The sequence below is a fragment of the Pan paniscus genome, chromosome 19 (assembly GCF_029289425.2).
Source record: "Pan paniscus chromosome 19, NHGRI_mPanPan1-v2.0_pri, whole genome shotgun sequence".
Taxonomy (NCBI): Eukaryota; Metazoa; Chordata; class Mammalia; order Primates; family Hominidae; genus Pan; species Pan paniscus.
The window spans coordinates 84,962,381-84,984,937 of NC_073268.2; the positions used below are offsets into that span (position 1 = coordinate 84,962,381).

At 36.3% G+C, this 22,557-nt stretch overlaps 1 protein-coding gene across 2 annotated transcripts in view; it reads right to left on the reverse strand.

Moving 5' to 3' along the window:
* Positions 1 to 21,739, reverse strand: part of ABCA8 (ATP binding cassette subfamily A member 8) — an 88,706-nt gene extending 66,967 nt beyond the window's left edge. Inside the window, exons 1-5 of one of the 2 annotated variants that reach the window (XM_063599352.1) lie at positions 21,533 to 21,727; positions 14,808 to 14,968; positions 7,456 to 7,556; positions 6,275 to 6,479; positions 2,472 to 2,636 (exon numbers count right to left, since the gene is read on the reverse strand). In XM_063599352.1, coding sequence (XP_063455422.1) covers positions 2,472 to 2,636; positions 6,275 to 6,479; positions 7,456 to 7,551 — 466 coding nt within the window. In that variant the 5' untranslated portion in view covers positions 7,552 to 7,556; positions 14,808 to 14,968; positions 21,533 to 21,727. Of the gene's footprint in view, positions 1 to 2,471; positions 2,637 to 6,274; positions 6,480 to 7,455; positions 7,557 to 14,807; positions 14,969 to 21,532 lie in introns of both variants that reach the window. The other variant, XM_008961089.4, reaches the window with a different exon arrangement.
* Between the last annotated feature and the right edge of the window lie 818 nt (positions 21,740 to 22,557).

Sequence of the window (22,557 nt, forward strand, 5' to 3'; positions counted from 1 at the left end):
GAGTTGTACTGTCTGTATTATACACAACTCCTTAGTTTGCAGAAGCAGGTGAGAAAAGATGAAGAACTTATACCTGCATTTAAATGCCTTGGGTCTAGCTATCTTATTATGACTACAAAAAGTAATTATTCTATGTCCTCAGGAAGAAGAGGAGAATAGGCTGCAAATCTTTAACACAAGTATGAGAGTTTCACTAATAACATTTCTATGATGATGAGTTATAAGTTATGTGCACATCAACTTTAAGATAAAATTTCTCAGTTTTTATGGAAATTAAAAATTTTGTAAAGTTGGATAGGTGTTCTCTTTGCTACATATCCTTGTCAATACTTTGAATTGTTCTATTTGCTAATTTTTGCAAATCTTATGAACATGAAATGATATAACGTGGTTTCAACACGCAGTTTCCTGGTTGCTAATGAGGAAAAACACCTCTCCTAGTGCTTATTCTTGATTTGTGTTATTTTATGAAATTCCTATTAATGTCCTTTTATTATTTTTATATTTTTGATCTTTTTCCTATTTATTCAAAGTAAATATTTACATATTCTGGAATTAATTTTTTTGTTAGATTTTTCTGTTATAAACACTTTATCACTTTTTTTTTTTTTTTTTAGAGATGGAGTCTCACTCTGTCACTCAGGCTGGCATTCAGTGGAGTACAGTGGTGCAATCTCGGCTCACTGCAAGCTCCGCCTCCCAAGTTCAAGCAATTCTCCTGCCTCAGCCTCCTGAGTAGCTGGGACTACAGGCAGACGCTGCCACGCCTGGCTAATTGTGTGTGTGTGTGTGTGTGTGTGTGTGTGTGTTTCAGTAGAGACGGGGTTTCACCATGTTGCCCAGGCTGATCTCGAACTCTTGAGCTCAGGCAATCTGCCCGGCTTGGCCTCCCAAAGTGCTAGGATTACAGACATGAGCCACCACGCCCGGCCACTTTATCACAATTTTTGCCTTTATTTTTCACTATCTCTATGGTTCTTTTGATAAAGGGAAGTTCTTAAAATTTATATCTAGTCAAATTTATCAATATTTTAATTTATGGCTGAGTAGTATTCCATGATATATATATATATATATATATATATATATAATATTTTCTTTATCCAGCCCTCTGTTGATGGACACTTATGTTAATTCTCTATCTTTGCTTTTGTGAATAGTGCTTCAATAAACATATGAGTGCAGGTATCTTTTTAAATATAATGATTTTTTTTCCTCTGGGTAGATACCCAGTAGTGAAGTTGCTGGATCAAATGGTAGTTTGTTTTTATTTCTTTGAGAAATCTCCATACTGTTGTCCATAAAGGTTGTACTAATTTACACTTCTACCAACGATGTATAAGTGTTATCTTTTCTTCGCATCTTTGCCAACATCTTATTTTTTTAGACTTTTTACTAATAGCCATTCCGACTAGGGTAAAACGGTTATCTCCTGGTTTTAATTTGCATTTTCTGATAATTAGTGATGTGGAGCATTTTTTTACGTTGGTTGGTTGCTTGTATGTCTTCTTTTGAAAAAAGAAGAATTCAAACAACTCAAATAACTGCACTGAAAAATAGGCAAATGGGTTATTTGTTTTGCTTGTTGAGTTCTTTGAGTTCTTTGTTGAATGCATAGTTTGCGATTTTTTTTTCCATCTGTAGGTCATCTGTTTACTCTGTTGATTGTTTCTTTTGCTTTGCAGAAGTTTTTTTTAGTTTAATTAAGTCTCGTTTTTCTATTTTTGTTTTTGTTGTATTTGCTTTTGAGAACTAAGTCACAAATTCTTTTCCTAGCCCAATGTCCGGAAGAGGTTATTCCTAGTTTTTTCTTCCTGAATTTTTATAGGTTCAGGTCCTATGTTTAGGTTTTAATCCATCTTGAGTTAATTTTTGTATATGGTGAGAGATATGGGTCCAGTTCTATTTTTCTGCATAAGGCTATTCAATTTTCCCAGTACAATTTATTGAAAAGGATTTTTCCCCCAGTGTATATTTTTGTTGACTTTGTCAAAGATCATTTGATTGTAGATATGTGGCTTCATTCCGGTTTCTCTATTCTGTTCTATTTATGTACATGTCTATTTTTATACCAGTATCATGCTGTTTTAGTTACTATAGCCTTGTAGTATAATTTGAACAACTGAGCTTATTTGAAGGGAAATTTGTTCTATCTTATCCATAAACTACCTTGTTTTCTTTTAACAATCATATATTCCATATAATATCTATGTGTGTACATATGAATACATATTTCATTTACATATATAAATATATATCTATGTAAATATATGTAGATAACTATATATAATGACCACTTATCAATATGTTCTTATGCCCAAAAATGAATTTTTTTTAAATGTTGAGGGACATGCATACATCATTATGACAGATAGCGATGCTCTAATTTGGCATACTAACCTCTATTCCCACACATGACTTATGACATAATTGAAATAGAGAGTAGTGAAATTTTAGAGCCAGAAAATTACCTGTATGGTCCTTGTGCTCCTTCTTTGCTGGCATTCCATGTCCTAGCAAGAACTTCAAATGATATGAGTATGTATTAGTAAAGGTGACTCTTACTATTTCTTCGGGATAATTTGCTGTGAATTCTTTAATACTTTCCTCATCTGGCAGTCCCAAGACCTCTTTACCTTTTGTTACAAGAAGGGAATATTATTGTTAGTAAATTACTAGGAGACACAACTTCAGGATGTCATGTTGAATTGCTTTTACTAGAGTTTTCTATGGAAATAAAACATAATCAAGTATTAACTTTTAGAAAGTTAGACTAAAATGTTGGGTGGGAGAGAAATTTCTAAAGTTCCATCTAGATACAATCAGAAGAAATACATGAAAATTAGTTATTTTATTTTCATATGTTGTGATTACTGAGCCAATTTCAATCACATACAATGTCCTACTATACCAATTAAACTGTTCAAAAATAATTAATATTCCTATAAATTTGAAATGGTAAATATAGAGAGATAGATATTTAAATTGCAATTAGGCACTGTTTTGTATCAGGTGGACATACCTATACAAATTTATTTTTCTTTAATAATCCTGATGGTATGGTTAATAAGCTAAAAAAAGTGATAATTTAAAAACATGTTAAGAAACTATGTTGACATCACTGAAAGAATCCATCTTTTCTGTAGGTATTTTGTCCGAGGCCACATGGATGTCTTATTAATACTGAAAAATGAGACAAAATACAAGAAAAGTTCTGGATTGGGGTGGAAGTGTTGAATATGAATGTAGAGGGAGCAAGAAGTATGTATTTTGATAGAATTAATTTTATTCTCAAACTTATGTCATCATGAGCAAATTCCTTACCCTTTGTTACTCAATTTCTATATTTGTAAAATAAACTTAATAACCATTATTATTATAGAATATTAATAGAGTACAGAATATAGAATAATATCATTACAAAATATTCTCTTTTTACAGAATACAGTTTTTGTAGAAATATACCATATTGTAGCATTTAATGAATATTTATTATTATAATTGCATGTGGTTTTGAATGAGGTAATGTCGAGAAGCACAAGTTCCTGACATTGGGTCTTGTTATGGACGTCTGTGAAACAGCAAGAGCAGACACGTCTCAGGGCCGTTTAGGAGACTGGACCTTAAGTGGATAGTTCATATCACATTATAATCTTGAATCAGAAGTGGATTCAGTGTTGGTAGGTAGGATGCACAATATAGGCATTAAAATGTATGTGGAACTAATGGTGTGATGCTTGGTGAGGCGCCATTGGAAAGCATATTTTGGATAACTCACAGGAAGGAAAAGTCCAACATACTCTGGAAACTCTGGCCATAGACAGTCCAAATAGCAAGTGCATGAACTGGATTACTGGATACAGAACCCAGTGAAGGGGTCAGAATCCAGGCATAAGATTAATAATTACTTAAGCTGGAGTGGAATTTGGACAGAAGTTGACAAAGAAAGGAAAAAAAGAGGTTATGCAGGCTTCCAGTGACTTGGTGGAGCAAGATGCATAGGTTCTCCTTAGAAGAACGCCCTTGGTGGGAGTTATGTTGCTTAAAATGAATAGTCAGTACCTTCTAAGTCAAATTTTTATATTCCTTTAAAAATTGGGATGTAATTCACATACCATAATATTCACCCTTTTAATAATTTCATGGTTTTTAGAATACTCACACAGTTGTACAAACTCGAAGTCACTTTAAAATTATAACTCAACTCATAAAAAATTATTCAACTCATCAAATTAAATCTCACTTTACATCCAACCATCAATTCTGATTTGAAGCTGCTTCCTGATACTGACATCCTGTAGATATAGTCTGACTGTTCCTGTACTTCTACCTCCATTTGTTAATGAGAATCTTCTTTTAGTATTAGCGTAGTTGGCTTTCAATCAGTTAGGTTTGGTATAATCCAAAACAGAATAACTAACCTCCTATTAACTTTATTGACAAATACATTGCTAGCATTATTTTTGTAGTTATTCTGGTTATAACAACTAAATATTTATACAGAAAAATCATGCCCATATGAATGTGGGTCCCATCCAACAGGACACACCATTTGCCATTCTCTACAAAATTCTTAGTAGCCATTACATTTTTACTAGCTGATCTAGAAACCATCCTCCTGTTACCATTACCATGAGCATCTCAAATGAACAACTTAAAACTTATACTCACTATAGCACTAATTTTAATCTTTACCTTAGCCCTCGACCTAGCCTATGAATGAATGACAGGGCAATCACCACAGATTTCCCTTTGAAGTATGCATTTATAGTTGTAAAGGATATATGTTGTTTTTATCTGTCGACATCCAGTTCTTCTTCTAATAAAAACACACTATGATCCATTTGGGATACTTCCCTTCCTCTGCTCACATATCCTGTGGTTTCAATGTGGTTCATGACCTGGGAACTCAACAAGTGGGCAATGAAAATACCGCATATCCCCTATCCAAAGAGATTAGTTCTCGGTGAACCAAGATCAACACTAACCCAAAGTCACCTATTTGTTCCTGTGGATAAAATCCTTGAAGTTATTGTGAACTATCAGAAATGATCTGTAATCTTTTCACTGGAGTTGCTAATCTGGGAGGGCTTAAATCTGGAGAGTCTGCAGACCAACTCTGCCTCTGGGAGAACCAACCTGTGAATGAAGCCAGCACACAAAGCTGTATATCGGAGGGGCAGAGACTTACTTCTGTTGGTGATAAACCTCTAATCTGCCTTGCATTAATACTCTGCTCTTTTAAGCTAGACAAAGGATTCTTTTTCTTAAGACAGATTGAGTTGGGCCTCTTACTCTCAACTGAAATATTTATGAAGAATATAGTATTATTTTTTATAGATCATTGTTAACTAGTCACCCTACTGATCTATCGAACACAAGGTCTTATTTCTTCAAACTGTAAGAGTTTATTGTTGCATAAATTGTTAATCTTATTTTGCGTTTGCTAATAATAAGGCTAAGAGACGCTGATGGCTTTCATAATGCACTCCAGACACATATGTATTACAGCAGTTCTGAGTGGACTCTTAGAACTACTTTTAATCAAATGTCCTCTGACTCTAAGTCTAGTTCTCTTGCCTTTGTACTAGGCTGCATCTCCTCTAATTTCAGAGCATTGTTGTAAAAATGATTGTTATAAAAATGATCTTTACCCTTCAGCTTTAAGGTACTCGTTAAGTAACCTTAACCTTAACTCAACTTAACAACTACTTAACCTTAACTCGTTAAGTACCTTAATGCTGAAGGATGAAAATCTGAAATACAGAATACTCAAAGGAATATTCAAATAGAGCAAGCACATGTTTTTGGTGTTAAAAGGTAAGGTTAAAATTCCTATAATCAAATTTAGGAAAAGAAGAGACTGGTTTTTCTTTGTCTATAAGAACAAGAAAACACTACAGCAACGATTTCATTTTGGTGACAATGCTTTCAGAGTCACATGTCAACATATCCCTAAACACTACTGCTCTAAATGTGCACCAGTCTGTATAATTTCATGCTTCCTCAAATCCTATACCAGATCAACAAGTTTCTTTTTGAGAGACTGTGCACCCCAAATGGTAAACCCTTGTTTGGCAAGCAATACATGTAGTTTTAACTTAGATACTGAGTGGTGAGATGTTACTTCTAATAAAGGGAAGACACATTCCCAATTCATGTACTCCAGAAAGTTTAATTATCAAACTGAAATACAAATTAAATGTATAAATCTGCGGTCAAATAAACCAAATATTCACACCAGACATTCTTCTTAAGTAACTAGAAAACTTACCTGCCAGGAAGGGCGTAGAGGCTACTTTATTCATTATCTGTTGGGTCGTGTTGGTGACAGGTGTGTATACAACAGAAAATCTGGATTCATTAAATGTATCTACCCGTCCCAGGTCCATGGTAAGCAGTGAAGAAAAATCATTTACTTGATGACTATGAGGATATATATACAAACAAAGTAGTAGGAGCAATGAATTCAGCCATTCCTATATAATACAGGAAAAAGGATAAAGAAAAATCTTATTTAAAATTAGTCATCCACAATCATTTTGTCATAAAGTTTGCCTCTTTTTTACTTTTCTAACTTCAATATATCCCATATTATAAACTGTTTAAAGTCTGCTGAAAGTCAATGTGTTTTAGGAGATAGTTCCAAGGCATTGCTAGCTTAGTAATGATATACTGGTTACATGCCAAGATTCTGGAATTTCAAACTCAACAGTATACCAGTTTGTAAGGGCATTCTGATAATTCTAATAATAAGATAGTATCGGAGGGATAGTATCTTCGTTAGTTATAAATCCTGATCACATGCGAACTCCCAATAAGAAATCACTTTATTTCCAAAATGCATGATCTTAGGGGAAAAAACTTTACGATGTATGTATAGTGGAATTCCAATTTAGTTAAAAATGCTACCTAGCTATATCGATCTGATTTTTAAAATATACCAAAGTTTAATCAAGATTTTTTATATGGTAAGATTATAAGAGCTAATGCTAATTTTCTTCTTGGAATTTAATACAATTCCAACTTTTCTACTTTTTTGAAGAAAACTAATTGTTTCAAGAAGAGAAAAAGATCTCAAAGAGAAAATGCCAGTTACCCATTGTGGTGGGTTGGTTTGTTTACCATATCTTTGGAATGTCAGTATCTTAACCCTAGTCTCCATGACTGGGGACACTAGTAACAAATGTGACCACTGGCTTTTAAAACATGTATTGGTTTCTCAATTGCTACCAGATTCAGTGGTTTCAGACCTCAATTTATGAGCCCATGTCAACTGAAATATCTTCAAACAGATTCATGGCCTGAAGAATAGCGTTTTCTGTTGTATAAACGTTGCTGTATTTTAGTGTTTTTGGTGTATGTGTCGGGGGAGATACACATGGCATAGATACCTCCCAGGCAACACGTATTTTCCTATCATAAATAGAGAATAACACGGATATTGAGTCATACCATTAAGGACTCTCTTTTCATTCTCCATTTTTTAAGAAAGTTCTTGCATAATAAGGCCCAAGTTTGTTGACACATACTGATCTTTCTCTTCCTCATCTTGTCTTGTTTAATGAAAAAGAAAGAAGATAAAATTAATATGAAGTTCTTAAGAAGAAGAAATATCCTGCAAACAACAAAAAAGCGTAGCCTAATACTCCAATGTTCCAAATGAGTGCAAAGAGTCTGAGTGTTCCCAAGTCAGCATTGTATTACTCCCATGCTCTCCTTCCGTCCCCACTTGCAGACTCTGTTCCATCATTTATTTGTGATGCCCTGTGCCTATTATCAATTTACTGTCTCTCAGCCCTAAATTCACTCTGCATAGCCTGCTCTATAAAAATGGATCTGAATCCTTTAAGTACTTTCCTTTGCCAGCTGGCATAATGTTATGCTGTTTCAGCAGAGAGGATAGTAGAGACACTGCAGGCATCTGATGCCATCCAGGTATCAGAATAGTTCATTTGCTAAGTTGCTATAGAATGTATTTTTCCCCACTGAGTAAATTGTTTTCTCCAATGCAAAGTACCTAGAGTGTGCAGGATTCACTGTGTGTTTCCTCTAGCTCTTGACTTGGGTAGCAGTAGTATATCTGGGAGCCCCAGATAGCTACATCCCTTTCCTCGAAGCTCTGTTTCCTTTGGCCGTCCTGTTGCAAAAGGAGTGCACTCTAGTACTGGTGTCCACAGCTTGCCATTCAGACTTCTTTGCCATTCAGTGGGTTTCAACCACTTCTTATCCAATTGTCAATACCTTATCTCCTCATGTTTATTCTTTTTTGGATATTCTCCCTCAGCCCTAGGAAGCCCTCTTGAGCTCTCAGTCCATCTTTATAGTTATTCTCCTATCACTATTCAATAGTTCTGTATATTAAACTTACTTCATTTAATTACTATGTAGTTTCTGTCCCCACATTGCACCCAGACCAACACCTACACATACACCACTCTTAATTTCTATAAATACATCCTTGAACACCCAATTTAATGACTCTATAATATTTAGCTTAAGAACCTGAATAAATAATCTGTTTTAGGAATTGATCTATCTAAGACAATTTAATGGGATCTTTGTTATTTCTGGCAGAAATAATTGCTCTCTTTACTAATTTGTTGTGGGATGAAAGAAAATTTTCTTTCCCTAGTGAAAGAAATTGAACTTTTTACTATCTTTCTTTGAAGAATTAAAATCTTAATATAGGATAATCACCATAGTTTGGCCTGGAAAAAGCTTTACATTGTCTTTTTAAAATGTCATTTTAATCGAATGTCATTTTAAAGTGACATTTATTTATTGTTTCCATCTTTAAGAATTTATTTATGTTTATTATGCAGAGTCATCAGGAAAAATACACACACGTATTTGCATATATATGATCTCCGTGTATGTGTATAGATATACTTTTTTCTAAAATCATTGTAGCAATTTGTACTATGATAGGAAGTATTTCAAAATTCATCTTTTCCACATTCTCATCTATAACCATATTGCCATTCTCTATAAGATTTCCTGGATTTTTCTTTCACTTACAATGCATAAATTCTCAAGAGAATGTTGCTACTTTCCTACTAATGAAACAAAGTCAGATAATCTATAAAATTATAACTTTTCTTGGGTCTATCAAAGAGCTGAATTCACAGGTAACTAGGTAAACTAAAGTCCAAAGGGTAAAAGCCTTCTCCAGGGATAAAAGGGACCCATGAACAGTTTCAGAATTGGTAGAGTATTAGAGAAAGACATGGCTACTATAAAAGCAGGTAGGGAGAAAGCAGCTGAAATGTTAAATTTTTAATGGCTGAGTGTGGACCCACAGCTTGCGTGTTTGTTTACAATTACCAGGACCCCAGCACATTTGTCAACTCTTTTTTTACAGGCTTCACCTAGTATTCATTTAAAAAAATTACAATAGCAAAGAGTTGGAACCAACCCAAATCCCCATCAATGGTAGACTGCATAAAGAAAATGTGGCATATATACACCATGGAATACTATGCAGCCATGAAAAAGAATGAGGTCATGTCCTTTGCAGGGACATGGATGAAGCTGGAAGCCATCATCCTCAGCAAAATAACACAGGAACAGAAAACCAAACACCTCATGTTCTCACTCATAAGTGGGAGTTAAACAAGGAGAACACATGGTCACAGGGAGGGGAACATCACACACTGGGTCCTGTTGGGGGGTGAGAGGAAAGGGAAGGGAGAGCATTAGGACAAATACCTAATGCATGTGGGGCTTAAAACCTAGATGATGGGTTGATGGGTGCAGCAAACCACCACGACACATGTATATCTATGTAACAAACCTGCATGTTCAGCACATGTAGCCCAGAACTTAAAGTAATATATATATATATATATATATATATATATATATATATATATATGCAAACAAGAGACCTGAAAGACCCCCAGTAGCTCACAGGCCACAAAATCTACCCATGTCTCAGAACATTTTTTCCAAAGGGCAAATCTAGAAGCCTTGGTAGAAGGACAGGAATCCCTGTCAGCCCCACAAAACAAGCTGTTATTGCATCTTGGGGAGGAGTTAAAGCAAAAATCAGCAGCTAATGAGGGGCAATCTGTAAACCACCAACTACCCCTTCCCCCAACCTTTACTCCTGTTCCAAGTGAACTTCTGCTGCTAAGTTATGGGTAGAAGCTAAAAACCACTTTGTGGAGGGAGAGGAAGGAAACCACGTCGCTCTATGATAAAAGCCTTGCACCTGGTAAAAAGCAACAGCCTGCTACCACTGCAGGTGGGGCAGGAAGCTTCCAGTTCCCATTCCCAAGCAAAGATAAGTTGCAGCTGAGATTTGCAACAAGGACCCAGCACGGATACAAAGCACAGACAGGCTCTCACCACAGCGGGGGAGAGGACGCTCTCACAGGTCCAGAACCTCTCAACAGATACAAGGTAGGAATTGGCTGGTATGTAGGGAGGAAAACATGTTGAGGAAGCCCCATCTCAAGGGCCAGATCTATAGTACCTAATACTGAGGCCGGAGCAGGAAATCTAGAGTTCCTCCTGCCCATATCTCAAGCACTGCACTGAGCAAAAAGCTATGGCAGTCTATGGATGGGGGAAGGGTAAGATAACAGAGGGGATCTCCTTTACGGCTTGGGTGCACAAGGCCTTTGAAAGTTGAGGGTGGAACAGGAACACAGAGAAAACAATTTGCAGCTTCTCAGAGCCAAATTATTTACAAACATGGAGTGTGTAGGGTATCTCATTATTAGAATTTGTGTTGTCTGTTGTCTTGTTTTTTATAGAATTTGAGCGTCTTCTTATATGTTGAATGGCCACTTAGACTTCTGGAAATAGCTTTTTGTACTCAGTTGATTTTTTTTTTTTTGTCATACCTATTTGCAGGAGTTCATTATGTATTTTAGATATTTGTTTGCTGCTAGTTATTAATTTTGTCAATCTCTAATTTTCTTTTATTGTATTCAAGTTTAAGTTTTGTTGTAGTCAAATTAAACAACCTTTTCCTTTGTGATTGTGTATTTGGTGTGTGTCCTGTTTAGAAAGCACTTTCCTTTTCAGAAGTCATAAATGCACATTCCTTCATATTCTTCTAATAATCTCAAGTATTTGTCAAGAGTACATGAAAGATGTACTCTTTCATACATCTGAGTTTATTTTTGTGTAAGACCTAAGAGAGTGACCTAAGTCGTTGGTGATGAGTTTTTTTCTTTCTGCATTTCTCAAGCATATTGTTCCAACATGAACTACTTTCTGGTTCCTTCTTTCCGTATTCATTTGTTATTCCTTCTCTCTCGAATAGCAGATATGTGTGTGTTTGTGTTTATGTTTGTGTGTATATGTGTGTGTGTGTGCATATGTATATATATTATGCGTGTATGCACTTTGAAGTATTCTAGTTTTCAATTAATCTCTTTGTATACTTCTCGCACATAGTCTAGTTACTAGCAGTTACTAGAACTTCATAATAAGCCTTCATAAATGCTAGAACAGGTTCTTCATCTTATTTATTTTTTTCAAAATTGTCTTGGCTCTTCTGGGAGCTTACTATTTGTGACAGAAACTGCTAGCTTTTTACCAAAATTAATTAATCAATTAATTAATTTTTGAGATGGAGTCTCACTGTGTGGCCCAGGCTGGAGTGCAGTGGCGCCATCTTGGCTCACTGCAACCTCCGCCTCCCAGGTTCAAGCGATTCTCCTGCCTCAGCCTCCCGAGTAGCAGGGACTACAGGCGCCCACCACCATGCCCAGCTAATTTTTGTATTTTCAGTAGAGATGGGGTCTCACCATATTGGCCAGGCTGGTCTCGAACTCCTGACCTCATGATCTGCCCATGTTGGCCTCCCAAAGTGCTGGGATTACAGGCGTGAGCCCCTGCACCCGGCCGCTTTTTACCAAAATTTATTACTTTTCTTTCTGAGCACAGAGCTATACTCCATTCATAATTACATGAGATTGCTTCCTAGTCAATGGAATATAAGCAGAAGAAAAAATGTGCCATTTCTAAGTCATAATATTAGGAAATAGGTGAGTCTCTCTATATCCTCTTTTCCCTTCTGATAGGTAGATGCCTTAGAAGACAGCTGGCCAAAAGATGGATGGAATTCAGTTTCCTAGATTATCATGGGAAGATAAATTGATATATTAGTTTAATGAGCAAGAAATTATATTGTATTGGCCGGGCATGGTGGCTCATGCCTGTAATCCCAGCAGTTTGGGAGGCTGAGGCAGGCGGATAACCTGAGCTCAGGAGTTTGATACCAGCCTGCACAACATGGTGAAACCCTGTCCCTACTAAAAATACAAAAAAATTAGCTGGGCATGGTGGCATGCACCTTCAATCCCCACCACTCACGAGGCTGAGGCAGGGGAATCGCTTGAACCCAGGAGGCAGAGGTTGCAGTGAGCCAAGATGGCGCCACTGCACTCCAGCCTGGGCGACAGAGTGAGACTCCATCAAAAGAAAGAGAGAGAGAGAGAGACAGAGAGAGAGAAAGAAAGAAAATAAATTGTATTGTATTGTAGTTGAGCCATTAAATAATTTTTGTTAGATTTATTCTATAGTTCAATTTATATTAGCTACTTATACTCTTCTAAATGTATATTGGAAACATTTTGACAAGTTTCATGATAAATAAAGGTCTGATTACTATCGCATTAAATTTATTGATTCATTCAGATATAATTAAAATGTTTATGGTATTGAGTTTTCTTCTACATGGACATTAGATATTTTCTTATGTTCTTTTGTGATTATGATTATATCTAATATAATCTACTAACATGTAAATTAGATTGATGTTTTCTCTCATGTTTTCCAGCAAATACTATAATTTGTCATAAGGTATTTTTTAATACTACTTAATTGAATTTGCCAATATTTTACTTGGGATTGTGTATAATCATAAGTTACAGTGTACTATAATTTAATTGTTTATACAGTGTGCTTGTCTGCTTTTAGCCTCAGTGTTATGTTAGCTTTATTATGGCTAGCATTTTCTCTTTTTCTGTTCTCCAAGGCAGTTTGTAACACATGGAAGATCTGATCTTAGAAGGCTAGTAAACTTGCTGATAAAACCTTATGAGCCTGTTGTTTCTGAGATAAGGATGGGCTAGATTATCATTGCTGTTAACGAAGGTTCAATTAATTAAATATGACTGGTCTATTCAAGTTGTCTGTTTCAACTTGATCCAATTTTGATAATTTTCACTGAAAAGTATTCATTATATTTAGATTATTTATTTATTTATTTATTTTTATTTTACTTTATGTTCTGGGATCATGTGCAGAATGTGCAGTTTTGTTACGTAGGTATACATGTAACCATGGTGGTTTGCTGCACCTATCAACCCATCATCTAGGTTTTAAGCCCCGCACGCATTAGGTATTTGTTCTAATGCCCTTCATCCCCTTGCCCTCTACCCCTCAACAGGCCCTGGTGTGCATTGTTCCCCTTGATGTGTCCATGTGTTCTCATTGTTCAACTCCCACTTACGAGTAAGAATATGTGGTGTTTGGTTTTCTTTTCCTGTGTTAGTTTGCTGAGAATGATGGCTTCCAGCTTCATCCATGTCCCTGCAAAGGACATGATCTCATTCTTTTTTATGGCTGCATAGTATTCCATGGTGTATATGTGCCACATTTTCTTTAGCCAGTCTAACATTGTTGGGCATTTGGGTTGGTTCCAAGTCTTTGCTATTGTAAATAGTGCTGCAATAAACATTATGTGTGCATGTGTCTTTATAGTAGAATGGTTTATATTCCTTTGCATATATACCCAATAATGGGATTGCTGGGTCAAATTGTATTTCTGATCCTGGATCCTGAGGAATCGCCACACTGTCTTCCACAATGGTTGAACTAATTTACACTCCCACTAACAGTGTAAAAGTGTTCCTATTTCTTTACAGCCTTGTCAGCATCTATTGTTTCCTGACTTTTTAATAATCGCCATTCTGACTGGCATGAAATGATATCTCATTGTGGTTTTGATTTGCATTTCTTTAGTGATCAGTGGTGATGAGTTTTTTTTATTTGTTTGTTGGCCACATAAATGTCTTCTTTTGAGAAGTGTCTGTTCATATTTTGTGTCCACTTTTTGATGGGATTTTTTTTTCTTGTAAATTTGTTTAATTTCCTTGTAGATTCTAGACATTAGCCCTTTGTCAGATGGGTAGATTGCAAAAATTTTCTCTCATTCTGTAGGTTGCCTGTTCACACTGATGATAGTTTATTTTGCTGTGCAGACGCTCTTTAGTTTAATGAGATCCCATTTGTCAATTTTGGCTTTTGTTGCAATTGCTTTTGGTATTTTAGTCATGAAGTCTTTGCCCATGCCTATGTCCTGAATGGTACTGCCTAGGTTTTTTTCTAGGGTTTTTATGGTTTTGGGTTTTACATTTAAGTCTTTAAAACATTTTGAGTTAATTTTTGTATAAAGTGTAAGGAAGGGGTCCTGTTTCAGTTTTCCGCATATGACTAACCAGCTTTCCCAGCACCATTTATTTAAAAGGGAATCCTTTCCACATTGTTTGTTTTTGTCAGGTTTGTCAAAGATCAGATGGTTGTAGATGCATGGTGTAATTTCTGAGGTCTCTGTCCTGTTTCATTGGTCTATATATCTGTTTTGGCACCAGTATCATGGTGTTTTGGTTACTGTAGCCTTGTAGTGTTGTTTAAAGTCAGATAGCATGGTAAACTAGAAAATCCAGAAGAAATGGATAAATTCCATGACACATACACCCTCCTAAGACTAAACTAGGAAAAAGTCAAATCCCTGAATAGGCTGATAACAAGTTCTGAGATTGAAGGAGTAATTAATAGCTTACCAATCAAAAAAAGCCCAGGACCAGACAGATTCACAGTTGAATTCTACCAGTGGTACAAGAGGAGCTGGTAGCATTCCTTCTGAAACAATTCCAAACAGTCGAAAAAGAGGGACTCCTCTCTAACTCACATTATGAGGCCAACATCATCCTGCTACCAAAACCTGGCAGAGACACAACAAAAAAGGAAAATTTCAGGCCAATATCCCTGATTAATATCGATGTGAAAATCCTCAATAAAATACTGGCAAACCAAATCCAGCAGCACATCAAAAAGCTTATCCACCATGATCAAGTCGCTTCATCCCTGGGATGCAAGGCTATTTCAATATACGCAAATCAATAAATGTAATCCATCACATAAACAGAACCAATGACAAAAACCACATGATTATCTCAATAGATGCAGAAATGGCCTTTCATAAAATTCAACATCCCTTCATGTTAAAACCTCTCAATAAACTAGGCATTGATGGAACATCTCAAAATAACAAGAGCTCTTTACTGCAGAGCCATAGCAAATATCATACTGAATGGGTAAAAGCTGGAAGCATTCCCTTTGAAAACTGGCACAAGACAAGGATGCCCTCTCTCACCACTCCTATTCAACATAGTATTGGAAGTTCTAGCCAGTGCAATCAGGCAAGAGAAAGAAATAAAGGTATTCAAATAGGAAGAGAGGAAGTCAAATTGTCACTGTTTGCTGATGACATGATTCTATATTTAGAAAACCCCATCGTCTCAGCCCCAAAACTCCTTAAGCTGGTAAGCAACTTCAGCAAAGTCTCAGGATACAAAATCAATGTGCAAAAATCACAAGCATTCCTATACACCAACAATAGACAAGCAAAAAGCCAAATCATGAATGAACTCCCATTCAAAATTGCTACAAAGAGAATAAAATACCTAGGAATACAATTTACAAGGGATGTGAAGGACCTCTTCAAGGAGAACTACAAACCACTGCTCAAGGAAATAAGAAAGGACACAAACAAATGGAAAAACATTTCGTGCTCATAGATAGAAAGAATCAATATCATGAAAATGACCATACTGCCCGAAGTAATTGATAAATTCAATGCTATTCCCATCAAGCTACCATTGACTTTCTTTGCAGAATAGAAAAAAACTACTTTAAATTTTATGTGGAACCAAAAAAGAGCCCGCGTAGCCAAAACAATCCTAAGCAAAAAGAACAAAGCTGGAGGCATCATGCTACCCGGCTTCAAACTATATTTAGATTTATTAGCATGAATTTAAAATATCTATAACTAAAAATACTTTTGAAAACCTATTATAAATGGATGTATTTTTTCTTCTATTTTTAAGCTTCTTTTTATTTTTATTCATTAGTCTTGCTAGAATTTTGAATGTATTAATGGCCTTATAAACAAAACAGCAGTTTACTGTTTCATCATTTTCATTGCTTACTATGTTTTCTAATTTATTAATTTATCTTCTTACTTTTCACGGTTTTATTTCTACTCTTTTGGGGGTTGGTTTTGCTGCTTTTTCCTTTGGCTTCTTGGCTGAAATAATGAACTAATGTTAGCAGAGTGGCTGAGAAAATGGATTCTGGAGTTGGGTGATTGATTGCATCAGTGACCCAATTATCCATCTGTCTGTGTCCACCCTTTGTCTGGTAATTTTGGAGTTTTTGTCATCAAGGCAGGCTAGTACTTGGGCCAAGAGAAGAAGGGAGGTGTGATGACGCACCAGTTCTGAACCTCAGCCTCCCGAGACCTTGAGTGTATCTGCTTGCTTTTTTGTTTCTTCCATTGCTGTGAGAGCAGACCTGGCCTAGCCTACTGCGGAATGAAACCAAGCTGAGTCCTCTCAGTCATCCAGTTGAGAGTGCTAGCCAGTCCCCTCCCAGAGATACCATCAAGCCTATCCAAGATCAGCAGTTTCTTAGGAACCACTGCAGACACCACAACTACAAATGCTTATTGCTGTGTGTTATTATTTGGGTTTATTTCCTTTTTGCTATGTAACATAAATGTGGCAATAGACCATACATATGTTACTTAGGATTACCTCTTTAGCATTCACTATATTGAAGTTTCTTTGTTTTTAGTGACTTTTTATTTTTGATTTCTAACAATTATATTGTGACCAAAGAAATGACTTCTCAGTAAGATACTGCTTCTTTAAAATTCCCTAAGGCTTCCTCGCTGGTGCAGCATATTTTAATATTTGAAAGTGTTCCACATGCACCTAACATACCTGTAACTCACCATTTAGGTGAAGTGTTTTGTACGTATCTATTCAATCTTTTTCATTGTGTTCTTCAAATCTTCAGCATCCTAATGTTATATTTCCTAGATCAATCATTTCATAATAGAGTTCAATTAAAAATTTCCACTCTAATAATAGGTTTGGCAATTTCTTATTATATCTCTGTTGGTTTTCAGCAAGTGCATTTAAAGCCTAGGTGGCTAGGTGCATAAAACATTGCTTTTTTATGTTTCAGTAATAGGTTGCTTCTATTTCTGATAATAACACGGAGACACTAGGTTTCTGTAGGTTAATATTTGCCCAATGTATCTGTTTCTATCTCTTTGTTGTTAACCTTTTGCTGCATTTTTAAATATTTGGTTAATGTATAAAAAACTATCAATGCATTATGTTTAGAAATCTAAACTGATAGATAACTATATTTTAAGAGATGCATTAAACCATGTATGAATTTTTGTTTTGGATGATCTCTCATTCTATCTTATTCTCACGTTAAACCTACTTTTCCTTTGCTTCTAGTTTTGTCTACATCTTTACCTTCTATTGAATTGAAAATGTTTTCCTCCCCTTCTTCATTTCTTCTCCTGTCCCAAAGATGTATAAGGTGGTTATATGTCTTTTATGGTTACTCTTAAATACTTTTCTAAGGAACTATAACTTATTTTATGAAAACTCAAAAGTATTTATTATCTCTGTTCTCTTTTCACAAACAAATGCCTTCTAGTTATTTTAACACTCTGCTGAATTCCAATCTAATTATCCTGGTTGGTTATTTATTTATTTATTTATTTTTGAGATGGAGTCTCTCTCTGTCGCCCAGGCTGGAGTGCAGTGGTGCGATCTCGGCTCACTGCAAGCTCCGCCTCCTGGGTTCGTGCCATTCTCCTGCCTCAGCCTCCCGAGTAGCTGGGATTACAAGCGCCCGCCACCACGCCCAGCTAATTTTTTGTGTTTTTAGTAGAGATGGGGTTTCACCTTGTTAGCTCGGATGGTCTCGATCTCCTGACCTTGTGATCCGCCTGTTGTTGTGTAGAAATGTGATTCAATTTTCAATTTAAAGAACATACAAAGTAGATTCATTTTTTACCATCAAATGTCTATTAACTTTGCCAATGAATTATGCATTTCTGTAGCGAGGTTTTGATATACTTGGGCTTGTGCAGGAGGTGGAGTGTAGAAATTCCTCCTGTACAGGGCTTGCATTGGCTGCAGCTGCTTTAAGAACCCAGAAACTTTTGCCCTCTCTGTAGGCTAGCTCACTGTGAAAATATCCCATGGATTTTACCTAAAATTGCTTACAGAGAGTGGCATTATACTTCTATAGATAACTGCATCAGTAACCAGAGAGGAGAAGTACAGCACTAGACTACCCTCTACCCCCTGGTAGGAGTAGTAGCACATCACAGTTTCAGCATGTTCAATCTTGAGCAAAGAACATGATGTGATTGTTTGTGGGTATGTCTGTATATGGGGGGTGATTTTGTAGGGGAATTTATACATACAGTTTATTGCAGCAGGCACATGAAATACTTCCCAGAAGAAGATAATTCAGTGCATAATAAGAGCACCACATCTTTCCATAACTTCAATCAACCACTGCTACACAAATAGGATTTGCTAAGCCACTCCTGAAAACTGTAGGACTAGAGTGCTTTCAAATGGTCTTTGCTGTGGGAGAGAACAGGCAACCTAAGCTGAATTATAGAAAGTAAAGAGATTCTGGAGGGTACCATCATCAGTTTTCTGGGAAGCATGTGAAGGACATGACTTGGAAGAATGGGTCTGGACTTTTGAGCACAAAGCCAGCAGCTCCACCCTGAAGACCATCATTTGGCTCATAAGTCCTGACTTCTGAAGCAAGTGATCTCCCTCCATATGCATGCCATGTTGGCCATGCAGTTTCTATGAACTCCTCCATAGTGATGAGAAGTGAATGAGCCCCAACTGAAGCCATCATCTCATTTATGGGACAGGATCACACACAGGGTGGTGCTACTTTCTAGAGCCAAATCTCAAGTAAGGTGTCCAGGGGTCAGTTGCAACAGAAGGCACATTAGCCACAGCAGTCTCAGAGAACACTGCTAGAAGAAGAACCTACACATGGCCATGCAATGAGGCTGAGGGGCAGGCCTAAGTGGAAGCAGACCAAGTAAAGAGGTCAGAGAGCCCATGGAAAGAGAAGAGGGAAAGACAGTTCCAAGAGTAAAGCAGCCTAGGTTAAGGTGCAGAAAATTCAGCATGGATACTTTTTTTTTTTTTTCTGTATACCAGAATTTATTTATTTATTTATTTTTATTATTATACTTTAAGTTTTAGGGTACATGTGCACATTGTGCAGGTTAGTTACATATGTATACATGTGCCATGCTGGTGCGCTGCACCCACTAACTCGTCATCTAGCATTAGGTATATCTCCCAATGCTACCCCTCCCCCCTCCCCCCACCCCACCACAGTCCCCAGAGTGTGATATTCCCCTTCCTGTGTCCATGTGATCTCATTGTTCAATTCCCACCTATGAGTGAGAATATGCGGTGTTTGGTTTTTTGTTCTTGCGATAGTTTACTGAGAATGATGGTTTCCAAATCAAAACCACTATGAGATATCATCTCACACCAGTTAGAATGGCAATCATTAAAAAGTCAGGAAACAACAGGTGCTGGAGAGGATGTGGAGAAATAGGAACACTTTTACACTGTTGGTGGGACTGTAAACTAGTTCAACCATTGTAGAAGTCAGTGTGGCGATTCCTCAGGGATCTAGAACTAGAAATACCATTTGACCCAGCCATCCCATTAATGGGTATATACCCAAATGACTATAAATCATGCTGCTATAAAAACACATGCACACGTATGTTTATTGCGGCATTATTCACAATAGCAAAGACTTGGAACCAACCCAAATGTCCAACAATGATAGACTGGATTAAGAAAATGTGGCACATATACACCATGGATACTTTTAAGAGAGCTGTGCAAGGCTCTCCTTACCTAAAATCACCCTCCGTATACAGACATACCCACAAACAATCACATCATGTTCTTTGCTCAAGATTGAACTTGCTGAAACTGTGATGTGCTACTACTCCTACCGGGGGTAGAGGGTAGTCTGCTGCTGTACTTCTCCTCTCTGGTTACTGATGCAGTTATCTATAGAAGTATAATGCCGCTCTCTGTAAGCAATTTTAGGTAAAATCCATGGGATATTTTCACAGTGAGCTAGCCTACAGAGAGGGCAAAAGTTTCTGGGTTCTTAAAGCAGCTGCCGCCAATGCAAGCTCTGTACAGGAGGAATTTCTTTTTTTTTTTTTCCTTTTATTATTATACTTTAAGTTTTAGGGTACATGTGCACATTGTGCAGGTTAGTTACATATGTATACATGTGCCACGCTGGTGCGCTGCACCCACTAACTCGTCATCTAGCATTAGGTATATCTCCCAATGCTATCCCTCCCCCCTCCCGCCACCCCACAACAGTCCCCAGAGTGTGATGTTTCCCTACACTCCACCTCGTGCACAAGCACAAATATATCACAGCATCTCTACAGAAATGCATAATTCACTGGCGAAGTTAATAGACATTGGCCAAGAGGATGATCTCCTCACTATGGAATCAGCTACAGTCTTGGGTAGCATGCAAACTCCAGTCTGACTCCAATCCCTTATATCTTCCATCGTAAAGTATTATTGCCAACTTTGTTTCTTCCCAATTTTTGTATGTTCTGCAGTTTATGTAAAGGCTAGCAAAAACATGAATTCTTTATTATACATATGGCAAATAGTCTCAAATTGTAATGACTCATTTTTATCCTCTTATACTGTTGTAAAATTCAGAACAACATGTATTCACTATAGGAGTATGAAAATTCTTTTTACCAATGTACATTTTAAATAACATTGTGATAAAGAGAAGCTACATATTTCACATTCTGATTCAACTCACTGTATCCAACGAGTAAAAGATCCTAGAAAGAATCTTACATTTCTAAAATTCTTATAGCCTAAGAGTGAGCGATAGGAACAATAAAAATATTTCTGTAAGTGCTCTTGGTAAACAGTCTTAAAGTCAGAAGAACACTTATCCAAAACGCCCTACATTATTGTGCAATCAAAGTAGATAACTTTAACTTCAAAAACAACTCAGTCTTCCAACCCAATTCTTAAAACTCTAAGCTCTTCACAAAAAATTTTTAGCCAATTTAAACTTATTTCTACACTCAGTTATGTTTAAAACAACATAATGGTTGCATAATTTTTTAAAAAACATTCTAACTCAATATTTTTATCTATCCAATATTAATTACCAGATATAAAATCTTTAAAATAGCCCAATATTTTTCAAAATAATTTCTGCATAGATGATTGTCATTCAGTTTATAAAGGTTTATTTATAATTTTGTGATAGGAATAAGAAAAGACAAAACCTCTGAAACAAACTCACACACAAAAGCAAAATACAAAACAAAACAGAAAAAATACAGTGAACTTACTTCTGGGAAAATGGAAGCAAGGAATCTAGAGGTATGGTTTATCCACTGAGCTCCTTGTTTAGAAGAAAATTATTCATATTTTCTCCTAGTCTCTACCATGTATCTAGAATTTTCTTTAACTGTTTGACTTCTGTGAAAAGTTTCTGTGAAGACTGCTTTCAGAGTGGAGGTTATGATCTCAATTCTGTTGGCCCTGCCAAACATCACATTCACGTCATCATGCTTGGACTGTTTGTCTTCTCATTGATATTCGGCCAGTTCCTGCAGAGCAGTGGCATTTATACTGGGTTGCCTGGCTATATCATATTATAGGGAGCAATTTCTCTTTTACGTCCAAGATTATTGTGGCTAATACCAAAATTTAAAGTGCTGTCTTTAAGCCATGAGAAAGTAAACAGCTTAATCAGAGAAAAGCTCTTCTCTCTACCCAGAGCTCTAGTCTGCTTAATTGACAGCTTTACCTAGATAATCAAAATTTTCATTCCTCTGCTTCCCAGCTTCATTTTCACTCAGTTCAGACTATTTTCCAATTTATTTGACCCACGGATTAATCAGAAATGTGCTTAATTTCCAAGTGTCTGAAGATTTTCTTATCTTTTGGTTATTGATTTAATTTTAAATCAGGAGTTTAATTCAATTATACTCAGAAAAAAAATTATGTATGTCAAATTTGTTAAGGCTTATTTGATGACCCAGGATATGATCTATCTTGGCAGATATTCCATAGGCACTTGAAAAGTTGTATAGTTTTTTGGTGTTGAGTGGAATATTATATAATATGTATTACATTTAGTTGGTTGATGATATTGTTCAGTTTTTCCTATATTTTTCCTAATTTTCTGTCTCCTAGTTCTGTTGATTACTAAGAGAGGAATGTTGAAGATTTTAACAAAACTTAGGGACTTTTAAATTTCTCCCTTTAAAACTATCATGTTTTGCCTGATGTATTTTGCAACATTTGGAATTGTTATGTCTTCTTGGTGAATTGACCCTTTTATCATTATGTAATGTTAATCTTTATCTCT